This window comes from Pleurodeles waltl, chromosome 7 (assembly GCF_031143425.1).
Source record: "Pleurodeles waltl isolate 20211129_DDA chromosome 7, aPleWal1.hap1.20221129, whole genome shotgun sequence".
Classification (NCBI taxonomy): Eukaryota; Metazoa; Chordata; class Amphibia; order Caudata; family Salamandridae; genus Pleurodeles; species Pleurodeles waltl.
In genome coordinates, this window is record NC_090446.1 from 1,076,208,440 (window position 1) to 1,076,226,928 (window position 18,489).

Genomic DNA, 18,489 nt, shown 5'->3' on the forward strand with positions numbered 1-18,489 from the left:
TATTTTGAGAAACATTATTCATTTCTACATTGAAATTGTTATTAAAATATGCTAAAATATAAATTAAAAATGGTTTACTTTTAGATATTTTTAACAAACTAAATTTATTCAGATGCGCACCTATTTTTTATAGTAATTTGAATTTATTGTAATTTACAATTTTTTCCTGTGGAGTCCCATTTTAAGCCCTTAATTCCATTATTTTCTATGGGAGGGTGAATTGACCTGGAGCACATTTTTTACTGTTTTGGGTCCTTTTTGACTAGAGCAACTTTAGAAGTGTGGTTTGTGAGTAGGAACGATCTTACTATTTTGTGGGTAGAAGCATACCCCTCCCAAATCTTACCTTAACCCATCTCCTTTGGTAGTAAGAATTCTCCATTTTCAAGCGACTCCTCCCTGTTCCTCTCACATTTATTACTAAAATGTATTTTTACATGTGCAGAGAGTCTACAGTCAGGGTGGTGTTCTCTGCACAGCAGAAAAAGGTAGGTGAAGTGGAACCTCCCCATGTAGGTTTATGAGTAGCATTTAGTAATACTTTGGTAGTACTAATAATTGTCCTACAATATGTAGTTTCTTAGTAGGCCCAGATATATCTGACTTTTATGTTCACCTATAGTTTAAAGATGCATTTGCTGCAAAAGTCTGCTTCTATAAATATGGATTATGTAATGTGATGGTATCTTGTCTCCACATGTTAATGTCCTTAAACAGAAGAGATACATTTTTTACAATTAATTTGGCCTACCATTGTGAAGGTTTACCTCTTTTAATAAATCAAGGGAAAATTGACTCCTTGAACAGTACTAATAAAGCATAACTGAGTTACGGTGACACTGTGGAGGATATATCAGACTCATTTTGAGTTGCAGACTAAGGTAATCAAGGTATCAATCAAGTTGTATGCATCGGTAATGCATGTATGTATGTTTATGTTAGGTTTATTTTTATTGGCATATAGGGCCTGATTTAGAATTTGACAGATGTGTTCCTCCATCGCAAACGTGACAGAAATCCCATCCGCCGTATTACAATTTCCATAGGTTATAATGGAATCATAATACAGAGGAGTGGATATCCGTCATGTTCGTGATAGAGTAACCCTATCCGCCAAACTCTAAATCAGGACCTTAGTGTCTGATATATTGGTTACAACAGAACATATGTTCTTCATATTTGTTACAAATGTATTTTTTTTAAATTTCTCATTATGAAAATGTTTTTAAAGGTAAATGCATGTTCATCCCAATCATTAATTTTAACAGTTGGTTCTTTTGTTTTTCGGAAACCAGTGCACATTATTAGATTATATACAATTATTTTACCAGCATACCTTAAATAAAAACTAAACTAACAACTATTTCTTGGTTCCCTTACTTTATTTCACTTACTTTTTAACCAAGAAGATGCACATTATCTTTGCACTTTAAAGTGTATATGCTAGGCATAATTTTGGCCAAGGTCATCGGAACCCCCACAAATCATCCCAATTAATCCTTCCACAATCATTATTTATTCTTTGGAATATATTATGATCATACTATGATGTATCAAATTCAGTGAAGAGGCTAAAATGTCTGCCCAGTCGTCTGGTATTTACATCTCATGCAGTACTATCCCCTCTTCATTCGCGAGAGCTACTCCTTCGTTCAACTTGCAGTGGGACTGACTCCTTGGGAATCTTCGGTGCATGGCAATGCTTTGTTTAGTTAATTCCAGCATCAAGTGAAGAAATTTGAAGTCCATCCTCACCTTTTTTTGGTCTAGGGTAAATTCCCAGCAGACATATCTCCAAATAGGGCAGGTCGGCTTTATGTAATGTGTGTGCCAGGTACCTGGTCACCCGCAACAAAAAGCAACCAATGCTCATGCAGGACCATGTCATTTACAGGAAGTGTGCATTTACCATTGCACATCGAAAGCATGCTTTATTCTCCATTCCAGTGTTTTTGTTCAATCTGTGGGACGTGAGGTAGGTTCTATGGAGATGAATTATGTGTATTGAAATATTGTTTTTCCAGATACTATGTACATTCCAAAATTCATAACCTATTCCTTCTTCCCATACAAGCTTAACAGGAGTCACATCTGTGTCACAGTGAGAGCTAATTTTTAAGTCAATGACATAAGCCTGTGTTCTACCCAGTATGTTACTGTATTAGTAACATTGTGTAACATTTCAGTTCCAGCTGGCCCTTTGTCTTTAAGTTCTGCAGTGCATGGGACAATGCCCCAAATGTCAGGAATTGGAAATCCGATAATTCACTGTCTTCTATAAGGCATAATGTCAGCTCATGTCCCATCCTCAAAACAGACACTATGAGTATGTTCAGATTGGTCCACTTCACCACCCTGCATGACACAAAGAACCCACCTCTAGTTGTGGGAAGGTCAACTAATGGCAGTAGTGGGCATACAGTGGAATATGCTGCATTTTCCAACCTAGTTTTTTCCCACAGTGTACAGCTATAAAGAGATATTTTGTGCATTTGGTAGCTGTGGCAAGCACTTCCAGAAAAGGTGCAATGTGTTGTCCCTGCTGACGGGGTTCAGTTCACTGACATATTCCAATTCTTCAAAATTTATACCATCAAACCATGTAGCTAGCAACTCAAAATGATGGGGGGAGACAGTACATTTTAAAATCTAGTGCTCCAAGTCCTCCCTCCTGAGTCAGACATTGTATGTTGCATAACACAGTTCTTGGACGTTCCCATCCCATATCAATTCCCTGAGAAAAGCATTCACTTCACTGAATTAAGATGGTAGGATACATATTGAAGATTTGCAAAACAGAATAAGAGCCTAGGCAGCATGACAATCCTGTAGCCATTACTGGCAGCTTCAATGTGAGCCAAAACAAGACACAGTCCTTAAATGCACGCAAGCCTCTACCCACATTGTCCTGTCTAATCTCTCTGTCATCCCAATATATTTTGACACTTAGGGACAGATTTACAAGGCCCTTGCACCCCTAGTGCCATATTTGCAGCAAATGTGATGCTAACAGACCACTACCATAGCGCCATATTTACAAGGTGGTGCAAACGAGGTTTGCACCACCTTTTTAAAACCTTTGTGCCACATCATGCATAACATATGCATGATCTATGCAAAGGGGGCATTCCCTCATTAGAGGGTCACTAAAAATGGCACAATGGAATCCTGAAGATTCCACTGAGCCATTTCTAGCATCATTTTTAATGCCTGCTTAAAGCAGGTGTTAAAATGAGGCTCCCATTGATTTCAATGGGCTACTTAACACTATACTGGATTAGCGTCACTTTTTTTATGCTTATCCAGTATAGCATTACAATAGCATTAACAAATGGCGCCATTGATTCCAACATGCACCATGGTGCACCGTATTGTAAGTACGATGCTACCATGGTGGCGTTAGGGGAAGCAAGGGGGCTGCAAGGTAAGTGGTGCATCACTAATGATGTGCCACTTTCTTGTAAATATGGCCCATAGGTCCCTAAATAGCTGTAATTGCCATGCTATATTCAGCTTCCCTGCTGTCCTAGATGTGTTGTGCAGCTCCTTAGAACAGGGAACATACAGGATTTCTCCCAATTTGTATACAGACTTAATATTTCATAGTAAGTCTAAGAATTGAACACTACATGAGATAACAGTATTTAGTTCATGGAGGAATAGGAGCATATCATCTGCATAGAGTTATATATGATGCTCTCCATGCTTCAATGGTTACATCGCCAAAGCGATACACATGAGGGAAAGTGGATGCCCATGCGTAGTTCCTGACTTAGGGCCTCATTTAGATTTCGGCAGATGGGCTATGCCATCAGAAGGGTGACGGATATCACTTCTGCCGAAATATAAATCCCATTATTTCCAATGGGTTTACATTTCGGCAGATGGGATTTCCATCACCGTTGTATCTAAGTAACCCATCTGCTAAAATCTAAATTAGGCCCTTAATCTTGAAGGCATCAGACTATTTTCTGGACTAATCACGCTCCATTTGCACATCCATCACGCATATTCAAATGTTGCATCACTGCCCTAATGTAACCAAATGCTACACACAGGTCAAGAGAGAATATCGCCACACTCTGAAATTGTAGAAGATGGGTTTCATCACAAATCCTAAAGAGCTACCTTAAATTTATGGGGTACTGCATTGGGAAATGAAGACACTCTGGGTATTATGGACTGTATATTGTAGCTAGGGATGAATGTTAAGGGACAGAACTTTACGAAGTTTTTTATAATCTAAATTCAGTATAGAAATTGGTCTACAAGCGACACCATCTGCTGGGTAGCTATAAGGTTTGAGAAGTGAAATCAGCAGGGCTTGTCTAATGGAACCTGGCAAATCTCCCCCCCATTCAGAACCACCCTATACATCTCTGCATATATGGTCATCCTTGTAACCTTCCGTGTAACCTTTAGCTTTATCAGACACAAGTGATATACCTTATTCAAGAACATACTTGCTCTATCCAGGAAGAGCTCAATTGAAGTATCCATGGCACACTGTTGACTATTGTACACCTCCATGCAATGTTGTACAAATATCTCCTGAATTTCCAATTCTGTGTACACATGTTCTCCTGAGTGGGCTCTATGGCATTTTATGGGGTTGCTTCTGCACTGCTCCCAGACCAGCCAGCCAAGCAACTGTCCTGCTTTACCACCCTCCCAATGTGACTTTACATCATACTCTTTATAGTTCATCATCATCAAAGATACTTTATTCGATTGAATTTACAATCATAAAAGCAGTTATACATAAAAGCAGTATTCAAAAAGAAAAAAAAGAAGCAAGTACAGAATAAATATATGCATAGGTATAATCAAGTAAAAAAAAAAGAAGAATTAAAAAAAAAATCAATAAAACAATTTGGTTAAAACTGGAAAAATACTCTCAAATATAACACTTAAAGGGATGTCACTAGTTTACCTCAAGGTGTGATCTGGCCTTAATCACTGCACACAAGTATAAAGCTAGTCCATTACAAACAATGATAGATGGGAGGGACAAAAGATACAAAAAAGCTGGGCAGGATTGTTTAAAATGCATTGATTTAAAAAAAGGTATCACAAACGTTTTCCTCAAAGTTGAATAAAATTTACAAAAAATGAGTGTATGCATTGTATTTTGGTCTGAAACTGTGTCGCAAGGGCATTTTTTTAATTGTGGAACCCAGTCGTTAATCGTGGGAAAGCTAACAAGACGATGAAGAGACTCTAGTCTTAAACGCGTAAGGACAAACCGGGGTCTTGGGTTCAGGACATTACATAAGTAAGGTTCCATACCAATCGTTTGCTGTGTCATGCAATTTCTCATAACACTATGTTTGTTTGCCTCTATATCCCATCTCGATTCAGCCAAGTGGGTGAGGCAAATATTTTTCAAGTCTTTCCTGGAAATTGTTTTCATTTTATCTGGGGTAGAATACAGCTCAGAATGACCCAACTCAGCAAGAATTTTTTTTATGTAGTTCAACCATGGGATTTTAAGCAAGTGAGTTAGTGCTAATGCATCTGCTATAGTGGCTCTGTTCAGCCTCGCGGAATCAGAGGTCCATACTTTATGCCAAAGTAAGATTGGTTGGACACGAATAAGGTCTGTGAGATATGTTACTCCCATTTCTGAGTGGCATACTAATGTTGAAGTTGATTTCGGGACACTTAAAACTGTCTTCAAAAGAGCATTTTCGGCTAGCTGTAAGATGTTACAGTCCCGGTAACCCCAGAGTCCTGCCCCATACAATGCAACTGGGACGCATTTCATATTATAAAGAGTTATCGTGTCTTTAGGGGTCACTCTACCAACCTTTTTGGAGAAATTTTTTATGGCCATGATGGTTTTTGTAAATATCAGTTTCCTCGCTTTTATGGCTTGTATCCATGCACCTTTATTATCAAACATGATACCTAAATACGAGAATGTCCCTATATCTGCTAATTTCGTACCTTTTAACACAATATGACAATTCTTTGTAGAACTTCTACTGTATTTCATTGATAAAGTTTTAGTGTAATTAATTCTAAGACCCAGGGCATCCATACAGTTATCAAAGGTTGTTAGTCGTTGCAAGGCCACTGGGGTACGGGCCATCAAGACTGCATCATCCGCGTACAAAAGCGCCGGGATCTTTCGAGGGCCTACCTGTGGGAGATCACTACAGGCGTCGGATAGGGCCCCCTCTAACTTGTTAATATATAAGGCGAACAATAAGGGGGCTAGCACACAGCCTTGGCGCACCCCTTGTTCAATAGGGAAAGATGAGGTGCAAGTAAGTCTGACTTCCATTCTGGATGCTTCACCACCTTTTTTCCCACCCTTTGGATAGATTATTCAATTTGGGCCAGTTACATTTCCAGTGCCTTTTCAGCCCCCACCCTTTGACCCAGGCAGTAAGCTCAGATTGCTTCTTCAGATGCTTTCCATTTGGTGTGAGTGTATTTGGTAGGATGACTACTATGGTGAAACTATTCTCGTATAGCTTGGTCAAGGATGGTCATGAAATAATGGGTCCTATAGTAAGTCATAATGGAGAGGCTCCAAGTTGGGAAGCAGTGTCAATCCCCCCCCATCCTTTATGCACATCAATAGTTGATTATGGTCTGGCAAAGTGTAGACTAAATATTGTACCCGGGAGATCTCCTCCCTGACCCCTGGTGAGACCACCAATCTTTCTAGCCTTACATGTAGATCATAGACCAGTGCATAAAAGCAATAGTCCTTATGACCCCTAATTCTAGTTCTCCAGACACAGTTAAGTTTCCAGTTGCTTGCCCACTCCCTAAAGTATTGTACTGTTTTGTGTATCGGTGATTCCACAATTGGTGATGAGGGCCAATCAAGGTCCACGGTTTCAATGCAATTAAAATCCCCTCCCAAGACCTGCACCTCCAGTATGGTTTATGACAACAAGGAGACAAAGGAGGCAAGAGAATGTGTTTGTACTTTATTAGGGACGTACTACCCAATGACAAATGGAACCGTCCATCATGTCCTGTACAATTAACATAACTTCTCTTTATATCAATTGTTACTATGCTGTACACAAATGGGACCCCAGGTCACTACCAGATCAATGCACTTCTAAATTAGGAAGAATAGGCTGTGGCAAATATCTGGCCCCTCCATCGTCATTATAATTTAATATGTCCTGCTCCACTACATGCGTCTCTTGGAGGAGCTCAAAGTCAGCCTTTTTCTTCTCAGGTAATAGTAAATTCTGTGTCACTTGCTAACAGAGCCCATCCTTACCGCATTCCATGTGAGAATTCTGTAACTATACAATTGGGATGTCATCATCTGGTAATATAACATATGTAACTTAGCAGGGTTCTGTCATTGCAGAGGAAATCCCCTCAGCCCACACCATCAAGTCATGCAAGACCTTCAGGCGAGCAGTTGATGCATTAACTGCAAAAAATCTGTGTAGCCAAGATCAATCAAGCAATGTTAATGTCAGTTTCTCAAACTATCACTACAGAGAGCATATGACAAAGGCCATCTGCCCACAATACAAAACCATTACTTTAAACAGAATGGAATCTCCAATCTCCTCAGCCCTAACTGGGCTAAGGACCACTAGGTGTCTGAGAGATTACTTCTTGGCTATGCTGCTTGCACCACCAATAGAATAATTTTCTACCTGTTAGACCTGGCATCCTTGGCGTGGTCTCCCCTAACTTTTTGCCTCTGTTTCCCAGGTTGTTGATGTGTGCTGGACTCTATTTTTGCTGTTTTTGATACTCTGGGCACTTTACCACTGCTATCCAGTGCTAAAGTGCAAGTTCTCCCATGTAAGGTATATGTGTAATTGGCTTTCCATGATTGACATATTTGGTTTACTAGTAAGTCCCTAGTACAGTGCACTAGAGGTGCCCAGGGCCTGTAAATCAAATGCAACTAGTGGGCCCGCAGTACTGGTTGTGCCACCCACATGAGCAGCCCTATAAACATGGCTCACACCTGCAAAGGCAGTGTCTGTGTGTGCAGATTTAAAACTGCCAATTTGATTTGGCAAGGGTGCCCACTTGCCAGGCCTAAACCTTCTTTTCATTCATGTAAGGCACCCGTAAGGTAGGCCCTAGGTAGCCCCATGGGCAGGGTGAAGTATATGTTTAAGGCAGGACATATACGGATGTGTTTTATATGTCCTCACAGTGAAATACTGCCAAGTTTGGTTTTCACTGTTGCAAGGCCTATCTTTCTCATAGGTTAACCTGGCTGGTGCCTTTAATTATTGTTAAAGTGCTGATTCCCTTTGGGAGCAGATAGAAATTTGGAGTTTAGAGTTTCTGAACTCATATTTAAAAAATACATCTTTTGGTAAATGTTGTTTTTAGATTGTGAGTTTGAGAAAATACACATTTTCTTGCTTAAACCATTCTGTGACTCTGCCTGTGGATTCCCTGTCTGGGTCAGTTTGACAGTTGGGCTGTCTGCACCTCTCCTCTAGACAGTGACACAGAGCCATCTGTCCTGGGAGGGAGGGAATGAGTGGTCACTCACATCTGAAAGGGCTGTGCCTGCCCTCACACAATGCAGTCTCCAAACCCCTGGTATCTGTCTGGGGCCTTGCCTGGGCAAGGCGGGATCTTACAAACAAGAGGGACTTTCCTTTGAAGTGTGCCTGCTTCAAAGGCAGAAAGGGGTATAAGTAGTGGACGCCAAACTCCTAAAAATTAGATTACTTCAAGGATTCAAGTGGAACCTTTGCCTGGAAAAGAGCTGAAGAGCTGAAGAGAAGTGCTTCCCTGGCCTGTGACTGTGCTGTGTAGGACTATCCTGCTGCAGTTGCTGCTTCTGAGAGGACTGAGACTGCACTTTGTTGCATTCCTGCTTGAGAGGTAACTCCAAGGTCTTAGAGTAGAGCTTGTCTCCTGTTTTGAAGCCTCAGGGACAGCAAAGGTTTCACCAACCAGACCCGAGTCTACCTCCTTTGGACTCTAGCTTGCCAGAATGTGCCATTCCAGTTCCTGGACCCCTGGAAGTGAATTTGTGGAGAAAAACCAGTCTAGCTACGCCAGATGACACTGTGCAGCTTTGCAAAGGACACCGCAGCCCCGAGGCATTGGACCTCACTAAGTTCAACAAAGCTAACGACCTTGTAAGCTGACGCCGATACTCCGGAAACACAACACTGCCTGTCCCGAGGCCATGGACCTCATAGAAGTCCGATGACCCTGAAGGCCCTGTATCGCTTCAGCCGCTCATCCCGCCCAACTTCTCAAGTGTTTCTGTGTTGGCATATAGCACTTAGGAGCCCAAAAGCACATAACTCAGTTGTATCTCCTTGCTCCCTGCAGATAAACATTATTGATATTTTCATACTTCCTGAAATAAATGTTCATAGTTCATCAACTCTTTGGGGAGTCAGGTACACATGGGGTTAGCTTCCCCCATGACGTGTGCCTGAGCTTTCGTGCAATGCATATATTCAGTGGTCACTATGGTTCTGTGACAGTGATGTGCAAAGTGTGGATGCTGCTTTTATCACTACTGTTCGTTCTTAGTTCACTTTTCTACTGGAGGAATGGTAAACCCTGAAGGTGTCCCTGCATATATGTCTACATTGTTTCAGGCAGGTAATTGTAAATAAAAATGTGCCGGTGCTCAAAGCCCTCCGCTTAAACATGTGGCTGCTGCAATTAAATGTGGGGACACAGAATACTGAGGCAGTGTAATACTCAAGCCATCTCGGGCATCCTGCCACTTCAGCTCACTCTTGCAGCTTTCTGCTTTCTCCCATTGTGACGCTTTTTCGTTTTTCTCTTCCTCCGTCTTTCCCATATGTGTCTTTTGTTCGCAGCAAATGCTTGGGGCAGAATAATAAACACCAGCCCTGAAAAATAAATGCTGGTGCTCAGCACCAGAAACAACAAGCACAAATTAAGCACTGGTGCCATGTTGCACCATCTGTGCCATTCTTATGTCTCTCCACCAAATCCCATGCATTGTTACGATATAGCCAGGAACAAGACCTTGATTTGGAGGCCCAGTTCTTTCATTTCTCGCTTGGCCACTAGAAATATTTGCATTGTACGACTCTGGAGAAATCAAAAAAAAAATATGACCGCAGGGCTATTTCCGACCTGCTGTCACCTCAGCACTCGTTCATTTTGTAGTAAATGGTCCCCGTAATGAAGTAAGCGTGCAACCATTTGCCTCTCTGGTACCTTGTGTGCAGGTTTATAACACAAAACACGGTACTCATGCACGTATGTTTTGGCATTTCTAAACCACAAATCTCCCTGGCTAGCAACAGAAAGATGTACAGAAGCAAGCCCCAGAGGGGAGTTAACTTTTTTGAAGCTTTCAATATCTGCTGCAATTAACCTTGAGGTGCAAAGGGAAGATACAGAGGCGCCAGGCACGGCCCTAGGCTGTCAAACCCAGACCTTTTTTCCGGTTTTATGGAGCGCGAACTCGACTCGATGGTATTGGAGCGCTTTCTGTGAGGACCAGTTACGTTACACAAGGACACATTACTTTTTGGTCAGCACGGGGAGATTAAGGCCCTCATTCTGACTTTGGCGGGCGGCGGAGGCCGCCCGCCAAAGTCCCGCCGGCAGGATACCGCTGCGCGGTCAAAAGACCGCCGCGGTAATTCTGAGTTTCCCGCTGGGCTGGCGGACGACCGCCAGAAGGCCGCCCGCCAGCCCAGCGGGAAACCCCCTTCCATGAGGATGCCGGCTCCGAATGGAGCCGGCGGAGTGGAAGGGGTGCGACAGGTGCAGTTGCACCCGTTGCGATTTTCAGTGTCTGCGTGGCAGACACTGAAAATCTTGGTGGGGCCCTGTTAGAAATGCCAGGGGCCCCACGACACCCGTTCCCAACAGGCAGGTTCTGGCGGTCAAAACCGCCAGAACAAGGCTGGCGGGAAGGGGGTCGGAATCCCCATGGCGGCGAGGATTCCTTTGGGCAGGGGTAAACCGGCGGGAAACCGCTGGTTGCCCTTTTCTGACCGCGGCTTTACCGCCGCGGTCAGAATTGCCCATGTAGCACCACCAGCCTGTTGGCGGTGCTACCCCCGGCCTCCACCCGGCGATAGACCGCCACGGTCAGAATGAGGCCCTAAGTGATTTCCCCAGAGTCACAGGATGTTGGGCCGCTGCCGAAATTCAAATCTGGTTCCCCAGGCCTCTGGGGAAATTACTATTAGAATAAAATGCATATCCGGTGCTGGCAGTATCAGAAAGCCTGACCATGATAAGAAAACCTCAGCTGGCGACTTTTACTTCTCAACTAGCCTTACCTCGGCAGGTGTAATGTTGATGCAGGGCGCGGACTTGCTGTAGGAGGCGCTCTAGAGTTTCCACCTGGCCCCTATGCTTTGGTTCTCGTCCATCGTAGTCTTTCCAGTCTGCGGAGCAAACAAAAAAGGCAACAGAGGTGAAATAACAGGATACGCTTCTCAGAATGCGATGAGATATGATCTCTGTGGTGTATTTTACATCAGCTCAGCATTGAAAAAGAGGCCATATTTCTTAATCGTTTTTTTTCAATAGCCTAAAATAGTCTTAAACCCCATTGTTCTCCTCCCAATCATCCCCGCTCCCTGACAAATATACTGTGTTGGGAGCAACTGCATGTAGGTAACTTCATAGGAGAACAATGCAATTGGTGTGCTTATTTTGACAGTGATCATTCTAGTGAATTAGAAACACCCTTCATCAGGAGTGGGTTATATTTAATCTCAGGAGTATAAAACATACACTTTATCACAGACACTCTTTTCAAATTGAATGTGAAATATCAGAAATTAATGTTGCAAGTACAATTAACGACCAGTGGAAACAAATAGGTCCCGATTTACAAGAAGCTGGTGCATCATTACAGATGCTCAAGATTTCTTGCACCCCCCCCCACCGCCACTTAACGTCACCATGGGTGCGCCGTATGTATAATATGGCGCACAATGGCGCACTTTAGGTCAATAGCATCACATTTTTTGACGCTATTAGCAAAGTGCAAAGAGGCCCACTGACTTCAATGGGTATGTCCTTTTAAGGCCAGCTTTGAGCATACATTAAAAATTATGCAAAAAATGGCACAATGAAATCTTGTAGATTCATTGCTCCATGGCTGTGGGCCTCCTAATGCCGGAACGCTCCACCCTTGCATACAATATGCCTGCCGCCGGCTTACTGTGGCGCAATTGCAACAATTTTAAATATGGCACAGCGATTTTTGTCTCATTGAGCCAAATTAGCGTTAAAAAAAATTATGCTAATGTGGCACAAGTCGGCGCTAGGGCCTGGTGAATCTGGCCCATAGTTTCCACAAGTCATTATTTTTACCTACTACAGCTGATCCGAGTGGAGGCAACTAACGGCAGAGATCTGATCAGTGAGCAGTCCTCAAGAGTATACTCACTGACCAGAAGCAATCTCTATTGGCACGCAGAGGTTGCACTGTGTAAGCTTACCACAACTCATTAGCAGAAGAGGAGACAGCTAGCAGGGGAAAGCCTCTGCTCTGCATGGGATGGGAGTAGCCTGGGGACAACGGGTTGCATTTGGGAGAATCTTTTTGAAAAAGAGATTGCACAGTGTAGAATGAGTGCTGAAAGGAGAAGAGAACGAGGACAACCTGGGAACAGCAATTAGTGAATGGCAGCTGCAACGGGTAATTGCTTGGAGTAGCCCTTATGGGCATATGTTCTACACAAGAAAGCGGGGATTATCATTAGGGTCAGGGATCAACACAGGACTAGTGGGGATCAGGCTGCCCATTAATACAGATGGCTGTCCCATCTCTTCCTAATATGTATTAGACATGACCACTGGAAAACGTACTCAAGACTCAGTTCAGCGTTCAATGCAGAGATTGATCTGTGGAATGGAAACCAAATGTCTATTTATTAGGAATGACACCTGGCCGATGCATCAGTGTGTGTTAGGGGGGGGGGACTGTGTGAGACACAATAAGCCTCTTCATGGAAGGTTTCCTGGTGTGGTCTATGTCTTTGAATTTTGTACAAACTGTTAGAAAACAAATAACATTCTCAGAAACATACTGAATAGTAGATCCATAACTGAAGGGTACATGGTGACATGAAATAGGCAACCAGAGCAAAGCCTAAAAAATGTTACTTAGAATCCTTAGGTGAAAAACATCACCTTTATTTGAGGTAAAGCTGTGTCCCCAGCAAAGGTGATTGAAAAAATCGATAACAAACAACTAACCAGCCACCTTGAAGACAACGGCATCCTAGACCCCTCCCAGTCCGGCTTCATATGAAACCACAGCACCGAAACCGCCCTTCTCGCCGCCACAGACGACATCAGACGCCAAATGGACAACGGCGAAACATCAGCCCTCATCCTCCTGGACCTATCTGCCACCTTCGACACAGTCTGCCACCGCACCCTGAAATCACGCCTCCAAGAAACCGGAATTCAAGGTAAAGCCCTCGCCTGGATCGTCTCATTCCTCTCTGGCAGAACCCAAAGAGTCCGCCTCCCCCCCTTCCGCTCCGAAGCCACCAACATAATCTGCGGCGTCCCCCAAGGCTCATCCCTCAGCCCGACGCTGTTCAACATCTACATGGCCCCCCTCGCTCAAGTAGCTTGACAACACAACCTCAACATCCTCATCTACGACGACGACACCCAGCTTATCCTCTCCCTCACCAAAGACCCCCACACCGCCAAAACGAACCTCCACGAGGGAATGAAATCCATCGCAGACTGGAGGAGAAACAACCGTCTGAAACTGAACTCGGACAAGAAGGAGGTCCTCATCCTCAGACTCACCCCCTCCACCTGGGACGACTCCTGGTGGCCCACCGCACTAGGAACCCCGCCAACACCGTCCGACCACGCTCGCAACCTGGTCCTCATCCTCAACTCCTCCCTCACCTTTTCTAAACAGGTCAACGCAGTTTCCTCCTCCTGCCACAATACACTCCGCATGCTCCGCAGAATCTACAAGTGGATCCCGACAGAAACAAGAAGAACAGTGACACAGGCCCTCGTCAGCAGCAGGCTGGACTACAGCAACACACTCTATACAGGCATCCCAGCAAAAGACTGACTACGTCTTCAACGTATCCAAAATGCCTCCGCCCGGCTGATCCTCAATGTACCCCACCACAGCCACATCTCCCACCACCTGAGAAACCTTCACTGGCTCCCCGTGGACAAAAGGATCATTTTCAAGCTTCTTACCCACGCTCACAAAGGGCTCCATGACACCGGACCAGCCTACCTAAACAACAGACTCAGCTTTTACACCCGCACCCGTCAGCTCTGCTCCACTAACCTCGCCCTCACCGTCGTCCCCCGCATCCGAAGAAAGACCTCCAGCGGCAGATCCTTCTCATACCTCACCGCCAAAACCTGGAACACCCTCCCCACCAACCTGCGACAGACTCAAGACTTACTCACCTTCAGAAGACTCCTCAAGACCTGGCTCTTCGACCAGTAACACCAGCACTCCCCCCCCCAGCACCTTGAAACCCTCACGGGTATGTAGCGCACTTTATAAATTCAATGATTTATTGATTGATTGTGGGGGAAACCACCGCTCATTTTTTTGGGACCAGGAATTCTTTTTGATCAGTGCCTTGTCAGCAGCCTGATGTTGCTTCAATGCTGGTATATTTATGTGACCTCAACTCACTTCACAGATTCATCTTCAGATTTAGTCACGTTTTTGGCTCTCAAAATCCACAAGAATGGCAAGGCTGAAAAGTGTAGCCAGGCAGGGCTCCATGAGGCCTCTGCAGTTGGAAAAATTAGTCCTAAATTTCTTCATGTTTTGGGAAAGTCCTTATTGGTGACTCCTGCAGTTGTCAAGTCCTCATCACAGACTTCTAGCAAATGGTCTCCCACCAGTCAGGTCTCCTTCAGAGTCTAGTCCACAGTGGTTAGCTCTCCTTGTTGGAGTCAGAATTCCTTTTTGTCCTTGAACAGGCAAATCAGAGGCCTGTCACTTGACTCATGAAGATTAGTTACAGTCCCTGGATGCCAGCAGGAGTTAGGTATCCTTGGGCCCTTTTTATTCAGCAGTGTCTTCTTTCATCAGACGTATCTTACCAGCCCCAGGAGTCTTCTGAAGAGGTGGTGGTAAGATAAAAGTCATATACTTTGCAGTAGCCAGTGACTGGTGAATTTCCTACGCATAATCCTGTCTACATTCTTGCCCTATGCCCCCTCCTTTTGCAGCAATTAATTTTCTCTTTGCTGTTCAAATTCACAGAGGCTCTTAATTCAAAATGGCTAACCCTTTCTTAAGTAGGGTGTCTGGTCCTTCCTTGGCTTCTTTTGCAATCAGATAAGGTCTTCCCTCCTCACCAAGGTCATAAACTGGTTCCCTTTTCTGCTGGGCAGAGCCAGAAAGTTTAGGAGGGTCTTGGAAATGTATGAAATGTGATATATCCAAGTCAAAAGAGAAAATGTGATGGCTGTTCTTTATTCTGCAAATTGTTCTCGTCGCTATCCCTTATGGCTAATCCCAGAAAAGTAGTTAGTTATTCACCACACACTTTTCTTTCCAGACCTAGAGGCTAAGCCACTGTTACTTTGCAATGCGTCGGAGGGCACTGCATCGGTTCCATGCGGCGCAAAGGCTCAGATGTGTTGTTTTATGCTGGAAATGCAGCCGCAAACCCAATTTCAAGGCCCTGGGCTAGACTGGCACCTCAGCCAACGGTAAGGCTGAGCCCAGAGCAAAGGCAGAGCTGCAGGCAGTCTTTGATGTTCCTGAGACTGCAGGAGAACAGGGTGCAGGCCAGAACCCCCTGAAGTCACTCTGAGCCAGATGAGACGGCCCTCAGTTGGGAAAAGATTAGCAGGCAGCAGGGTAGCTCATCAAGGCAGACATCATTCCTTCTTGGAAAGCAGTTCAGCAGTGTAGCACTCCTTGCAGCATAGCAGTCCCTTACTACAGGCATAGTTATTCCCAGGTCTAGTAGTGTACTGACTTGGTGGGATAAGAGACACAGTTCTTATACCCAAATATGGCTTAGAAGTGGGGGTTACTTCAAAGAACGGTCTTTGAACTGCACAGAGGTCCTTTATTCCTAGCCTGGCTCCACACTACCAGTAGGGAGTTATCAGCCCTTTGTGTGGGGACAGACACTGCCCTATTCAAGTGTAAGTGTCAGCTCCCCTCCTCCCTTTCTGCTCAGGAAGGCTCATCATAATTGTTGGACTTTTTTGCTTATGCAGGGTCATCCCCAATCTTTTTGCCTCCTGCCTCCTATTTTTTCTGACCTGTTGCTGTTGGCTATTGAACTCTGAGCACTTTACCACTGCTAACCAGTGCTAAAGTGCATATGCTCTCTCTGTAAAATGTGTATGTGATTGGTTTATCCATGATTGGCATATTTGATTTACTAGTAAGTCCCTAGTAAAGTGCACGAGAGGTGCCAGTGCCTGTAAATCAAATGCTACTAGTGGGCCTGCAGCACTGGTTGTGCCACCCCATAAGTAGCTCTGTAATCATGTCTCAGACCTGCCACTGAAGTGTCTGTGTGTGCAGTTTTAACTGTAAATTTGACTTGGCAAGTGTACCCACTTGCTAGACCTAAACCTTCCCTTTTCTTACATGTAAGGCACCCCTAAGGTAGGCCCTAGGTAGCCCCAAGGGCAGGGTGCAGTGTATGGTTAAGGTAGGACATATAGGGGGTCATTCTAACATTGGCGGGCGGCGGAGGCCGCCCGCCAATGTTCCCCCGTCAAAATACCGCTCCGCGGTCACAAGACCGCTGAGGGTATTTTGAGATTTGCCCTGGGCTGGTGGGCGGCCCCCAAAAGGCCGCCCGCCAGCCCAGGGCAAATCTACCTTCCCACGAGGACGCCGGCTCCGAATGCACCCGTCGCGTATTTCAGTGTCTGCTTTGCAGACACTGAAATACTTTGTGGGGCCCTCTTACGGGGGCCCCTGCAGTGCCCATGTCATTGGCATGGGCACTGCAGGGGCCCCCAGGGAGACCCGCCAGGAACAGGATGGCGGTAGGGGGTGTCAGAATCCCCATGGCGGCGGAGCGCGCTCCGCCGCCATGGAGGATTCACAAGGGCAGTGGTAAACCGGCGGGAGACCGCCGGTTTACCCTTTCTAGCCGCGGCTGAACCGCCGCGGTCAGAATGCCCTTGGGAGCACCGCCAGCCTGTTGGCGGTGCTCCCGTGGTCGGTGACCCTGGCGGTCACCGGCCGCCAGGGTCAGAATAACCCCCATAGTAATGTGACTTATATATCCTGACAGTGAAATATTGCTAAATTCGTTTTTCACTGTTGCAAGGCCTGTCCCTCTCATAGGTTAACATGGAGGATACCTTTAAATTTGATTGAAGTGTAGATTCCCTTTGGGAGCGGATGGACATGTGGAGTTTGGGGTCTCTGGACTCACAATTTAAAAATACATATTTTAGTAAAGTTGATTTTAAGATTGTGTGTTTGAAAATGCCACTTTTAGAAAGTGAGCATTTTCTTGCTTATACCATTTCTGTGTCTCTGCCTGTTTGTGGATTCCCTGTCTGGGTCAGTTTGACAGGTGGGCTGGTTGCACCCCACACTAGACAAGGACACAAAAGGAACTGGGGTGTAGTCTGCATTTCCTGATGAGCCATCTGTGCTAGGAGGGAGGGGAGGAGTGGTCACTTACACCTGAAAGAGCTGTGCCTGTCCTCACACAATGCCGTCTCCGACCCCCAGGTGAGTGTCTGGGGCCTGGCCTGGGCAAGGCAGGATTAAACATTCAAAAGAGACTTTACTTTGAAGAAGGCCTACTTCAAAGGAGAAATTGGGTATAAACAGGGCACCCAAAACCACAGACTTTAGAACACAACTGGAAACAAGAGGAACCTCTGCCTGGAGAAGAGCTGAAGAGCTGAGAAGTGCTGCCCTGCCTGTGACTGTGCTTTGTGGAGCTATCCTGCAGTTGCTGCTTCTGCCAGAGTAAGAGGGCAAAGACTCGACTTTGTGTGCCTTCCATCTTGTGAAGAAATCTCCAAGGGCTTGATTTAGAACTTGCCTCCTGTTGTTTGAAGTCTCAGGGACAACAAAGACTTCTCTCTGCCAGCACCTGGAGTCTCTGGGGAGTCTCCTGCTCTGACAAGTGGTGCCCTATCCAGTCTCTGGGCCCTTGGAAGGAAAGCTGGTGGAAATCCAAGGAAATCGACTTCGGACAACTTCGGACCAATGCCGCTGCTGAATCCGGTGACGCCACCTGCAACCGACTCCGTGATCTTCACTGGAACGAGATGACCTTCGCAGGCCCGATGCCACTGCAGCCCCGCTGAAGTCCGCAACTCTGTGCACGTCGCCGCACCAAATTGTGACTGACGCCACTCGAAGTGCGCAGATTCAACATTTCGCACAAATGCCGCGATCCCCGACTTCGCGCATTGATTTCTTTTCATTCTTTACCAAAGGTACTGTACTTAGGGGTCTACACAACTCTGTGTTTGGCGCCGCTGGTGTCGGCTTGTTGGGAATGACTCCGTCACGACGCAGTGTTAACACCTCATCAAAGCATTTTGTGT

At 45.2% G+C, this 18,489-nt stretch overlaps 1 protein-coding gene across 1 annotated transcript in view; it reads right to left on the bottom strand.

The window, feature by feature from the left end:
- ANKFN1 (ankyrin repeat and fibronectin type III domain containing 1) overlaps positions 1 to 18,489 on the bottom strand; it is a 1,012,473-nt gene that overhangs the window by 516,405 nt on the left and 477,579 nt on the right. Inside the window, exon 7 of the mRNA XM_069202026.1 lies at positions 11,253 to 11,360. Coding sequence (XP_069058127.1) covers positions 11,253 to 11,360 — 108 coding nt within the window. The remainder of the gene's footprint in view (positions 1 to 11,252; positions 11,361 to 18,489) is intronic.